At 37.5% G+C, this 12,829-nt stretch overlaps 1 protein-coding gene across 2 annotated transcripts in view; it reads left to right on the top strand.

Annotated features, from left to right (window-relative positions):
* The window catches only part of SMURF1 (SMAD specific E3 ubiquitin protein ligase 1), a 108,511-nt gene that overhangs the window by 69,337 nt on the left and 26,345 nt on the right, over positions 1 to 12,829 (top strand). For both annotated transcript variants that reach the window (XM_021008533.2, XM_021008532.2), the window contains exons 3-10: positions 2,678 to 2,786; positions 4,511 to 4,644; positions 4,794 to 4,859; positions 6,112 to 6,187; positions 6,821 to 7,059; positions 7,843 to 7,927; positions 10,888 to 11,034; positions 12,435 to 12,633. In XM_021008533.2, the coding sequence (XP_020864192.1) occupies positions 2,678 to 2,786; positions 4,511 to 4,644; positions 4,794 to 4,859; positions 6,112 to 6,187; positions 6,821 to 7,059; positions 7,843 to 7,927; positions 10,888 to 11,034; positions 12,435 to 12,633 (1,055 nt within the window). The remainder of the gene's footprint in view (positions 1 to 2,677; positions 2,787 to 4,510; positions 4,645 to 4,793; positions 4,860 to 6,111; positions 6,188 to 6,820; positions 7,060 to 7,842; positions 7,928 to 10,887; positions 11,035 to 12,434; positions 12,634 to 12,829) is intronic.

The following is a 12,829-nucleotide window of genomic DNA, read 5'->3' as shown; positions in this document are numbered from 1 at the left end:
CCCCTGACTTCATTCTCATGTGGTCACAGATTAGAGATTTAAACTTAGAGGAAGAAAAGCCTCCCCCATCATTCCCCTACACAGAGAATTTTGGCACATACTGGTTAGGACACTGGACTTGGAATCAGGAAGAGCTGGATTCAAATCCTGCTTCAAACACTAACTGTTTAAGTTTAATACTGTGACCCTGGTCGAGGGGAAGGGAATAAGCATTTTTATGGTGCCTGCCATGTGCTAGGAACTGTTCTAAGTGCTTTTGGCAAACATCGTCTCATTTGATCCTCACAGCAATGCTGGGAGGTAAGTGCTCTAATTACCCCAATTTTAGAGTTGAGGAAATTGAGACCAGCATTGATTAAGTGACATGGTGTGGATCATACAGCTAGTACATGTCTGAGGCTGCTGAGGCTGGATTTGAACTCTTGTTCCTGACTTCAGGCCCAGTTCTCTGTGCACTATGGTGCCACCTAACCGCTTCAGTAAGACACTCAACCTCTCTGTACTTCAGTGTCTTCATCTTTAAATGAAGGAAATTGAACTTGATGGCCTTCTGAGGTTACTTCCAGCTCTGAATCTGTGGATTGTATTCATCTGTAAAGCTTGCTATTTAGAGAGATCTCATTGTGAATCTTTTTTATAAAGTAGAAAATTATTTTACATAGTAAATAGTCGCCCACCTTTGTCATTAAGTTTAGATTTGGGGGGTTTTGTTTGTTTGTTTTTAGGCAATTGGAGTTAAGCACTTGCCCAAGGTCACACAGCTAGTGTCATGTGTTTGGTCTGAGGCCATATTTGAACTCAGGTCCTCCTGACTTCAGGGCCATACTCTATCCACTGTGCCACCCAGCTGCCCCTAGATTTTCTTATATATTAAAGCTTCATTAATTCATACTCCATTGTTTAAGAACTTAATTGGACAGGGCCTACACTGAAATTAACTTTTGCCTAGCAGGCACTTCTTCACAGATAGGACAACAAAATATTGAAAGCAAGATTCCTTGATGACATTTAAAGTCAGTAGTCCAACCTGAGCTTTAGGAAAATCACTTTGGTGGCTGACTGGAAGATAGATTGGAGAGGGGAGAGACTTGAGGCAGGCAGACACACCAGCAGGCTGAGGTGATGAGAGCTTTCGCTAGAGTGGTGTCAATGTCTGAGAAGAGAAGGGGGTATATTCGAGAGATATTGTAAAGGTGAGATTGTCAAGTCTCGGCAATAGCTTGAATATGAGGAGTGAGAGATAGTGAGGAGTCAGGGATGACTCCTAGATTTTGAACTTGAGGGACTAGGAAGATGGTGCTGCCCTCTACAGTAAGAGGGAAGGTGGCAGGGGAGAGTATAAGGGAAAAGGTAATGAATTCCGTTTTTGGATATGTTTAGTTTCAGATGTCTACTGGGCATCCAGTTCAAGATATCTGAAAAATAATTGAAGATATGAGATTAGGAGTCAGTAAAGAGACTGGGGCAGGAGAGGTGGATTTGGAAATTGGCAACATAGAGATAGTAATTAAATCCATAGGCTGATGAGATCACCAAGTGAATGAATGTAGAGGGAGAAGAGAAGAGGACCTAGGACACAACCCTGAAGGACAACTATAGTCAGAAGGTGTGATCTGGGTAAGGATCCAGCAAAGGAGACAGAGAAGGAGTGATCAGATAGGTAGGGGAAGAACGAGGAGAGAGTTATACCTAGAAAATCTAGAGAATATGAAAGAGAAGAAGGTATTGATAATGTCAAAGGCTGCAGAAAGGTCAGAAAGAATGAGAATTGAGAAAAGGCCGTTGGATTTGGCCATTAAGAAATCATTGGTGACTTTAGGAAAGAGCAATTTCAGTTGAATGTTAAAATCAGAAACTAGATTGTAAGGGGTGAAAAAGAGAATTCGAGGAGAAAAAGTGGAAGCACCTGTTGTAGATACCTTTTTGAGGAGTTCAGCCAGGAAGGGCAGGGAGAGATAAAAGGTAATAATTATCAGGGATTTATTATCAAATATTCCAAATTAACCTTCATGTTGGAAATAGATTAGACTTGTTTTGTTTGATTCCAAAGGGCAAACATGTCGAACGTGTAGGGAATTAGATTTCAGCAAAATGTAAAGGGAAACTTCCTGACAAATGTGTGTAAAAGTGGAATGGAATGCCTTATCAGGGAGGGAGTGCTTCCTCAGTGGAGATCTGAAAGGGGAGGAGAGGGTTGTGGGTGTGAATGTTTTGAGTGAGAAATGTTGGACTTTGTGGTCTCCAAGGTCTCGAAGATCCCATGATCATGAAACTTTATTCCTATAAAGTTGCCCTTTATTCCCTATAACATTGCCCTGTGGCATGTTTTTAAGACTCTAGTTTACAGTGATTTACTTTCAGGTGCCCAAGAGTTTATAGCATAAATGCAAATATACTTAAAATTCTTAGTTAGGTATTAACTTAGATGAGTTAGATCTCTTTCTTCTTTGAATTTCAATACATGATGTTGTTTGGAGGGGGAACCCCCTCTTCTTCAGAACCCCAAATGAAAATAAATTATTTTACAGTTTCTTCTTTCTCAACTGTGAATGGAATTTATAAGTATATATGTTCTTTCCTGAGCTAGGTGATCTTTAGGATCCCTTGTAGCTCTAACATTATGTCTTTGGTGATAGGTTTATTTAAATTACAGATTTATCTTTTTTCTCTTGTCCAGGACTTCCTGACCCCTTTGCAAAAATAGTGGTTGATGGGTCTGGTCAGTGCCATTCTACTGACACTGTGAAAAACACATTGGATCCTAAGTGGAATCAGCATTATGACCTGTGAGTTGACTGTTCTGTGAAATCACTGATGGAAAACAAAAGGAGATATCCTTATGTGTAAAGGGAAAAGATAAACAAAAACCCTAAGGGATGAACCAGCCATTTTTCCACAAAATTGGTGACTAAATTATAAGGCCTTGAGGGTAATAGGAAGAGGGAGCAAGGGGGAGAGTCCAGACCTAGGAGTTCCTCATGGTACAGAATGCCTCATATAGAAACTCTCTCCACCAAAATCTATCAGCAGTTCATCTGTAACTTCTCCTCTTGGAAGCCTGAGAGGCTAAGGGACTTCCCTGTGGTCACACAGCTCACGTTTGTTAGAGGTGGGCTTGAGCCCAAGTCTCCTAGACTTGAAAGCCAGCCTTCTAGCCATTGTGCTATACTGCTTTTCAGATTAGCTTTGTTAGTTTTAAAAATATATTACTTAAGTTCCAAAATCCCTGTTTATGAAGTTTTCATCACTTTTAGTCTCTGACTGCCATGTTGGGACAGAAGGCTCTATGGCCCACCCCAGTCTGAATCCTGGCTCTGTTACTGACCATGTGACCTTTGGCAGATCATTTAGATTCCTTGTCTTCAAAGTGAGAGAGTTGGAGTAGATGACCTTTAAGTTCTCTTTAAGCTCTAAATCTTATTATCCAAACTCATCGTTTCCCCCCAAATATCTACCCCTCCAAATTTCCCTCTTCCTGTTGGCAGTACCACTGGCCTTCAGATCACCCAGGCTCAGACTCTCAGTGATCTTTACTCTCTGAGGATTCTGCTGTGTGATGCGTTCTCATATTTGTTCCTGACTTCCTCCCCACTGATAGCACTGTCATCTTAGGTCAGGTACTCCTGACCTCTTGCCTTAGCCACAACATCATGGACGGCTCCTATCCTCTTTGCCTCCAGTCTTTCTCTGCTTTAGCCTGTTAGTCACACAGGCATCAAAATAAGCTTCCTGGTAATTAATCCCCACAATGGCACTAATTACTCAAAAACCTTCATTGACTACTGATTGTTTTTAGAATAAAATGCAAATTCCTTAATCTGGCTTTTAAGATCCTCCATAATCTAAGGCCCCAGACTACCTTTCTAGTCTTATTTCACTTTACTTCTCTTCATACACCTGCTTAGCAGCCAACTAGCCCATTAACAATTTTCTGATCTTGTCCTGTTCTTTACTCCACACATTTTTGCTCAGGCTATCCCTCATGTCTTAAATTAATTTCCCCCACTTGTCTGCCTACTGAAATCCTTCCTTATTAAATCCCTACCTCAGATGCCCCCTCATCCACTAAGCCTCCCATCATATTTTTTATAACACTTTGTACTTCTCCTTTCCCATTTTCGTGTTCTCCTTTGCACCATACTTATTTATATGTGTCTTATTCCTTTAAAGGTTGTAAGTTCCTTCAGGGTAGCAATTGTTGTCTTTCGTTTTTGTGTCCCCAACACATCGTATAGAGTTCCTTGAACACAGGAGCTGTTTAAATCAATATTCATTGAATTGAATTATTTGTATTTGGATATACCATTGGCTAAATCCCAAAAAAAACACAGTTTATAAGGCCACTGTTAAAATCTGCTAACAGTCAACATGTATTGAACTCTGATTGTATATACAAGACATTATATTTAAAGGGGTCTGATGAAGAATCTTTTGCATAGTTTTAATCAGATGGCGTAATGTAGAACCAGAACTTAAATTGAGTTTTCCATGTATTATACAATCTTTTCAGATATGTTGGAAAAACCGATTCGATAACCATTAGTGTGTGGAACCACAAGAAAATCCACAAGAAACAGGGAGCTGGCTTCCTAGGATGTGTGCGTCTCCTCTCCAATGCCATCAGCAGATTAAAAGATACTGGATGTAAGAACGAAGGGCTTGTTTTCTCACTTTTAATACAATTTACAAAAGACTTAAACAGGCACTATTTATTTGAATACCGAAAACAAATTTTATACCTTACTCCTCACTTAATGTTTCCTCGAGTTAAGTTTCAAATTGTTTGTTTGCAGACCAGCGTTTGGATCTATGCAAACTAAACCCCACAGATACAGATGCAGTTCGTGGCCAAATAGTGGGTAAGCATTTTCTCCTCTCTGTAAAATCATAGCATGACTTCATGTCTGAAAAAAAAGCATGTCATCATTGGCAAGTGTTTAGAAGGACCTTTCTACAAAATCACAAACACTTTAAAGGATGAAATAGACACCAGGGCTATCTCAAACCATTCGTTGTCATTTTGTAGTGCTTATTACTGTCATCCTTTTCTCCTTTGTGATATCATTTCAAGATGATTATGAAATGACAGTTGTGCTAAAAGGCCTTATAGTGCAGATTTAATGTGTATTTGAATGGGCATTTAATTTTTCAGTGTTTTATGTAGTTATCGATTACAATAATGATGTCTCTTTATGAAGAATTGGGGAAATTATCTTTTTCTCAGAAGGTCCATCATGTTGCATGAATGGCAAAAGAATATTTTAAGGAATTTATTATTAATGTAAACTATAGCAAGTGGAAGTTTTAGTTACCAAAAAAAAGCTGGCAAAACCTTGGCAAACTATACATAACACATATATTACATATGTGGTAGTTCATTTTAAATTATTGCCTTGCTAATAGTGCCACTATTGATCAGGGTACTGGGGTAGATATGACAATTCCTACCCACATTACTTAGGGTAAGTTCCTTGGAGTAGAAAGTGATGGCCATCACCACAGGCAATCAAAGGAAAATTCTATATGACAAGTTAAACAACATTATGACTTTATGCACTGGAGAGATTACAGTGGTAGATTTGGTCATGGTGAGTAAGTTAGGAAGACTACTTTAAATTTTAAAAAAATACCCATTTGCTTGGGATGTACACATTCTTGCTTGTTTCTCTCTTGGTTTCTTTTTGATGTTCAGCAGGAGGAGAAAAAAAAACTGAGCCAGAGGTTTTATCAGTTCCCTTGATGGTGACATCTAGTGGTACTGAATATCCAAAGTTTTGCTTTCCTACATTTTGTCCTTTGTTATCAGTGCCATCTGTGTATCTCTTTAACCAAAGTGAATTATCATCTTTAAAAACTTCAGAACTTGGAAAGAAATTGAGGATCTAGCTTTTCAGAAATAAAATACCTTTTTCTGACCTTAATTTTAGCAGTTGTCACAAAGGATATTCTGTTACAGCAGTGCTGTCTTCTAGTAGGAGAAATTGCTTCCTCCTTGGGGTTATAGGAATGCATTTGCCTTACTTTTTAAGTTAGAAATCCACTGTGGATCACAAGTTACCGTAGGAGGAGATGATGATGGGTGTTAATGCATGATTTCCTTTGCTTTTTTAGTCAGTTTACAGACACGAGACAGAATAGGCACTGGAGGCTCTGTTGTGGACTGCAGAGGACTCTTAGAAAATGAAGGGTATGTATAACTGAAGAGATCACTTCTGAATGACAAGCGGGTTCTTCATATGCCACTGTACTCTGATGAATGCTTGCGAAGTATTACAATGCAATAGAATAATTATGTCATCAAATTCTTGCTCATGAGAGAAAATAGTCTATAAAACATAAACTTGTCTATAAAATTAGCTAGAAATGTAAAGATTTATGTTTTAAAAGTATTTAAAATTTGAACTCCATTATATGCATCCTAGACAGTAAATTACATGGAAAAAATATGACAGTGATTATTTGGATTTTAACTGAGGGAAAAATGAATTCCTATTTCTTGTACTTCAGTCAGTCACATGAGCTTCCTTCACAGAGCAAGCATGATTTTCAGTCACTGATGTCCCTATAGAAGAGTCTTTGGTGACCTAGATGACATTTCTAATACAGGTTCCTTTAACCTTGAATTCTTGAAATACACTATCTTTTCTGTTAAATGATTCCTAGTGAAAGGTTGTAGAACAAAATGATTGGGACCCTGTATTTGACAAAATAAAAGAAATAGGTTTAGTGTATGTGATGAAACTAGTTTAATTTTTAAGATTCCAAATTTGTTAACCTGGAAATTTTGGCCTCTTTTACATTGTGACTTTTCCTGTTTCAGAACGGTATATGAAGATTCAGGTCCTGGAAGGCCACTTAGCTGCTTTATGGAGGAACCAGCCCCATATACAGACAGTACTGGTGCTGCAGGTGGAGGAAATTGCAGATTTGTGGAATCTCCAAGTCAGGATCAAAGACTTCAGGCACAGAGACTTCGAAATCCTGAGGTCCGAGGTCATATACAGACCCCTCAGAACCGACCACATGGCCACCAATCCCCTGACCTACCTGAAGGCTATGGTAAATTTACCCATAATGTTAGCCAAAGTGTTTCAAGTTGCTTCTCTATGTTCATGATTTGTATGCTTGCACTTGTAGTTTGTTAGCGTAAAAGCAGGCACCTTAAGAGTGATAACAGGCTTGAAAAGTTGTGGGTGCTATCTGCATAAATATGAAGAGAAGCAAGTACCTGTAAAAAGGTGACAGTAAATCTACCTGTGACTTGTCAGCACTAGCTTCTGCCCCATGCTAGGAAGAAGAAATAGTAAGTAGAGTTTAGAATAGCAAATGAAAGTGACCTATGAGGCAGCAAGGGAAGATTTATCATGTTCCCTAATTCCAGCGTAGAAAGGATGGTATCAAGGTGGAAATGAAGAGATGACCATTAATAGAAAAGTACAAAAGCAAAAATCTTCACTAAGTGAGGAAAGATTGTAATTTAGATTTGGGAGATGGAAGTAAAAGTAATAGTCATCTGAGGATAAAGAAAGGAAAGCTAAGGTCAGCATTACGTAAGTACTAATTAAGCAGTTAAGTTCAGGAATGTAGCTAACATAAGGTGGTGGATGTGCACCATATCTGAGCAAGTTGGATAAGCATCTTACGAGTAAATTGTGGTCAGAAGCTAGCCGCCATTGTTTTCAGATTGTATTCTGCTGTGGGAGGTATAAATTAGCAGCACTATTTACAATAAAGATGTTCAGACACTTGAGAGAGGAACTGATGGGATTGTTTGAAATTTTTCCTAAATTCACATTTTAAGTAATTGAAATTGCTCTTTTGGTTTTTTAATCTTTTGTGCAGAACAAAGAACAACAGTCCAAGGACAGGTTTACTTTTTGCACACACAGACTGGCGTGAGCACATGGCATGACCCTAGAATACCAAGGTACGTCTCCACAGCTACACATGATCAGAGCTGTTTTCCTAGCTGATGATTGCCTGGATCCCCAAGTATGGCTGATGCGGCCCATTAGGTTTGAAACTCTAAACTTTGAAGCAGCAGAATGACTCCTCTTATTACAGTAGTCTTACATTTCCTTAGTGACTTTCATTCAGCACAGCCCTGCTGCTCTTTTCCAGCCTTTCAGCATATTATAACTGACAGCAGCTGAAACATAAGTGAATCATTTAAAAACTGATCAGCACATCAGATATCTTGAAAAGAGACCTCCTTTCTTGCCCCTGATTAAAACAGATGTACTCTATAAAGTCGATCTTATTTGAAACTCAGATACAACCTTCCAGATGCATAGTCTTATTTAAAACCAAAGTAGGTTCATCTTTGAAGAAAGAGTCTGACCCTCTCTGTCTTCTGTCTTACTCTCTTCCTAGTGGTTCTTCTGTCTTACTCTCTTCCTAGTGGTTGTGAACTCTGTTCTAAAGAAATTCACGAGAAAAAAAAAAAGGAAAGAAAAAGAAATTCTAATTTGCCAAAATCTTCCTTTCCCCTTTGCTCCTGTTCTTTGGGCTGTATGGCATCTACCTGGGTAAAATTAATTTCTCTATAAAATTCCCTTCTGTTATGAACAAGCAGTTTTCAGATGAAGAAATCAAAGCTATCTGTAGTCATGTGAAAAAATGCTCTAAGTCACTATTAATTAGAGAAATTCGAATGGAGGTAGTACCCCACACCACTACTAGCTCTGTATCCCAAAGAGATCATAAAAAATGGAAGAGGATCTACAGGTACAAAAATATTTATGTCATCTCTTTTTGTGGTGGCAAAGAATTAGAAATTGGGGGGATGCTCATCAATTGGGGAATGGCTGAACAAATTGTGGTATGTGAATATAATGGAATACTATTGTGTTATAAGAAATGATGAGTAGGTGGATTTCAGAAAAGCCTGGACTTACATGAACTGATGCAAATTGAAGTGAGCAGAACCAAGAGAACATTGTAGTAATAGGAACATTGTGCAGTGATGAACTATGATTCACTTGGTTCTTCTCAGCAATACAGTGATCCAAAACAATTCCAAAAGACTCATGATAGAAAGTGCTATCCACTCCCAGAGAAAGAACTAATGGAGTCTGGATATAGATCAAAGCATACTATTTTCACTTTATTTTGTGTGTGTGTGTGTGTGTGTTTGCATATTACAAAGTTTTTGCAAACTGTTTCTTCTTTCACAACATGGCTAATATAGAAATAGGGTTTACATGATTAAATGTCAAATTACTTACCCTCTTAGGGAGGAAGGGAGAAAATTTGAAACTTAAAATTTTATTTAAAAAATGAGTGTTTAAAATTGTCTCTACATGTAATTAGAATAAATAAGATGCTATATAAAATAAAAACAAAACAAAAATTATTAAAATACTTTGGATCACTTCCAAAAAAATTCCCGACTGTGAATCAACACCTCTAAAGTCAGGTCAAATAGATGCCTCATTTTTGCTGTGAAGCATCTCGTGGCTTTTTGTTTTTCAGTCTGAGGACAGCATTGCTATCTAATGTTATTTAGTTATTAAAATTTTGTTTTAAAAAGCTGTTTAAAAAGCTCCCTCTCTTCTTCTCTAAAATTTGTTTCATCTGGGCTTAGGTTGCATCAGTGTAGGATGAGTTTAGGGTGAACTTACACTTCATGATCCGTAATTAGAATTTAACTATCTGAAAACAAAGGAGGAGCCCAGCCTTTCGAGTGCCTGCTGTAAGAAAATTAAGGTTACTTGGTCTTAGTTAAAAAATGTAGCAGCATAGCACTGTAGATTTAGAGCTGGAAAGGACCTTTAGAAGGCATCTGGTCCAGTGCCTAGATTTTAAAGAAGAGGAAACTAAGGTCCAGGGGAGCTGAGTGCCTTGCCTACCGTCACACAGGCAGCAGTGGAACCCTCTTCTGTCTAAATAATTAACCAAATGATTAGATTGAGAAATGCTTGCTTAAAAGAATGCTAGCTTTGAGGTAACAAGGCTCACTTCCTGGGCGACCTCTTTATCATTGTGAAAAAGGTTTGAGTTTTGTTTTGGTTTTTTTAACATTTTAAAAAGTTTCTATTGCTATCTTCTGTTTTTATGTTACGTTCCTTACTTCCTCCTATCCCCAGAGAATTATCTCATGTAACAAGAATAAAAAAAGGGAGGAAAGGCCTCTCAGCAAAACTTGTGGACACATTAGCTGAGCTTGACAGTATGCAATGTTTCTCTCTATAGGCCTCACCTATGCAGAAAAGGGAGGGAAGGACATTTTCTCATCTCTTTGGGAGCAGCCTTGATAGCTATATTATACAGTGTTCAGTTTCATATTTTTTTGTATTTCCATTTACATGATTGTAGGCGTGGCATGCATTGTCTTCCTGCTTCTGTTTACTGCACTTTGCAGCTATGTGTGTATGTCTCCCTGTGCTTCTCTGACTTCTTCATGTTCATCGTGTCCCATGATTCAGGAGTGTTGGGTGACATGTATGTCATCAGCTTTTCAAACAACAGTTAGCATAGACTTGTCACCTCTGAAAAATTTGGTGCTGGATGGGAGTGTGTGTAACTCAAGGGAATATAGTATTAACTTTGTGAATTCAGGAATGTTTTAAGTCACATAATGCTGCAGTATCATTTCACTCCTCCCTTTCTCTTATGTAAGCATTAGAACACCTAGGTGAAACAAATTCTTCTTACATCAAATGGTTTCAAACCCTGAATGTTTAATTTTGGGTTGTCATATTTTCCTGCTGCATTGTGGCTTATCTGAAAGGCAGTTAACTGTTCTCAACATAACTTATATGTTTGACCCTGTGGTCAAATGACCACACCATTTAGTAGAATTGTAATGCTATGGTTTCAATGAGCAATTCATTCACTTCACCTTTCTAAGATGGACTGATCTTTGTCTGTTTTTTATATTGATAGAGACCTTAACAGTGTGAATTGTGATGAACTTGGGCCCCTACCACCAGGCTGGGAAGTTAGAAGTACAGTTTCTGGGAGGATATATTTTGTAGATCACAATAACCGAACAACCCAGTTCACAGATCCAAGATTACATCATATTATGAAGTAAGTTTTTGTTTTTCACTTTAATTTACAATTTAGCTTCAGGCTCTGAGTAAACATTTTCCTAATATAACTGCTCTATGGTATTAGTAAGCAATAAATGTAGTAAAAACTTCTAAGTGTTTCTTGGGCATTCACGTATTTTAAAGCCTGAAATTATCTATAAACAGTACAACAGCACTGCAGCCATATGCTATTGCCACCTTTTTCTTTTTTCTATATGTCTTAAATAAAACTCATGGAAACTATTATTAAGCAGTTCCATTAATAAAACTCTTATGTAAGCAACACTCTAATGAAATGTCATAGCCCTTAATGTGTTCTTCATGCTGGAGAAGTAAAATGAGATTTTTCATCAATGCCCACTCAGCACTCACTGTAAATGCTATCCATAATGGATAATGTTACCTATCAGGGCTTACTTACTGCCCTCATCGTAGGGAAACTTGGATTTGAGAATTGTTGCAGATCCTACATTTATTGTCTGAGATTAGTTATGCTCTTACAACAAAGCATCACAGCTCTCCTCTATGATATCTGATATTTGTAGCAGAATTTGTATGAATCAAATGCTCTTACAACATACTTTTTCAGTTCTTTTTACTAGAATTTTATTCACTTTAAAATTGCAGGAAATAAGTGTCTAGGCTTGAAAATCTCTTTGGTTTTGCAGTGCTGTAATGTGGTTGGTTATAATTGGATTTGACCTATATTATTTGCATATTATGTATGTATATGTACACACACACACACTCTCTCTCTCTCTCTCTCTCTCTCTCTCTCTCTCTCTCTCTCTCTCTCTCTCTCTCTCTTTCTCATATATATCCCTAGAGGTGCATCATTAAGTATTAACTCCTTTTATAATATTTCAGATTTTAATTGGCAAGCTGCCCAGAAGTAAAGTGGCATAGTACCATTTTGTAGATTACAATATTAGGGTCAAAGGAAAAAAGTTGCTTGGTAGACTTTCTACTTATATATCAAATATAATAAAGCTTTCTTTAAAATATTAATGTAATCTGACAGAGGCAACTACCATGTTATAGGTTGAAAATGATGTATTTGTAATTTGTGATATATAGTTATGTTTCCTGGGATTAATAAATGTCCTTAGTCTATGTAATGAATTATTTTATAATGATGCTATATATATTATCATAATGAGATTTTTTTCTTTATTTAGTATTTTATTTTCCCTAGTTACATGTAAAAACAATTTTTAACATTCATTTTTGAAACTTTGAGTTCCAGATTCTCTCCCTTCCTTCCCCCTTCCCTTGTTGAGAAGGCAGACAGTTCAATATAGATTATACATGTTTAGTCTATAATGACAATTTCAAACAATTTGTATTTCTCAGGCCTTTGGTTTTTGGAATAAATTTTACTTTTATTTTTCTTTTTAGTCACCAATGCCAACTAAAGGAACCCAGCCAGCCTTTGTCAGTGCCGAATGAAGGGTCATTAGAAGATGAAGAGCTTCCTGCCCAGAGATATGAGAGAGATTTAGTACAGAAATTAAAAGTCCTTAGACATGAACTTTCTCTTCAACAACCCCAAGCTGGGCATTGTCGCATAGAAGTATCCAGAGAAGAAATATTTGAGGTATACCTATAGCTCTGAATAAGACATAGATTATAGATCTATAAGGTAGCCCACTCACCAATAAAGCTATATTGTACTGAGCAGAAACTGATATAAATGAACCATTCTGTAAGTAGTTTCTTTGTTTCAGTGAGATCTGCTTTTACTTTTTGTTTCATATTTAGGCATCGGTTTCATTTCCAAATGGGGCAGGAGG

The sequence above is a fragment of the Phascolarctos cinereus genome, unplaced genomic scaffold (genome assembly GCF_003287225.1).
Source record: "Phascolarctos cinereus isolate Bilbo 61053 unplaced genomic scaffold, phaCin_HiC Scaffold_4;HRSCAF=312, whole genome shotgun sequence".
Lineage (NCBI taxonomy): Eukaryota > Metazoa > Chordata > Mammalia > Diprotodontia > Phascolarctidae > Phascolarctos > Phascolarctos cinereus.
The sequence above is the reverse complement of the archived record's forward strand: the minus strand, read 5'-3'. Positions and strand labels throughout refer to the sequence as shown.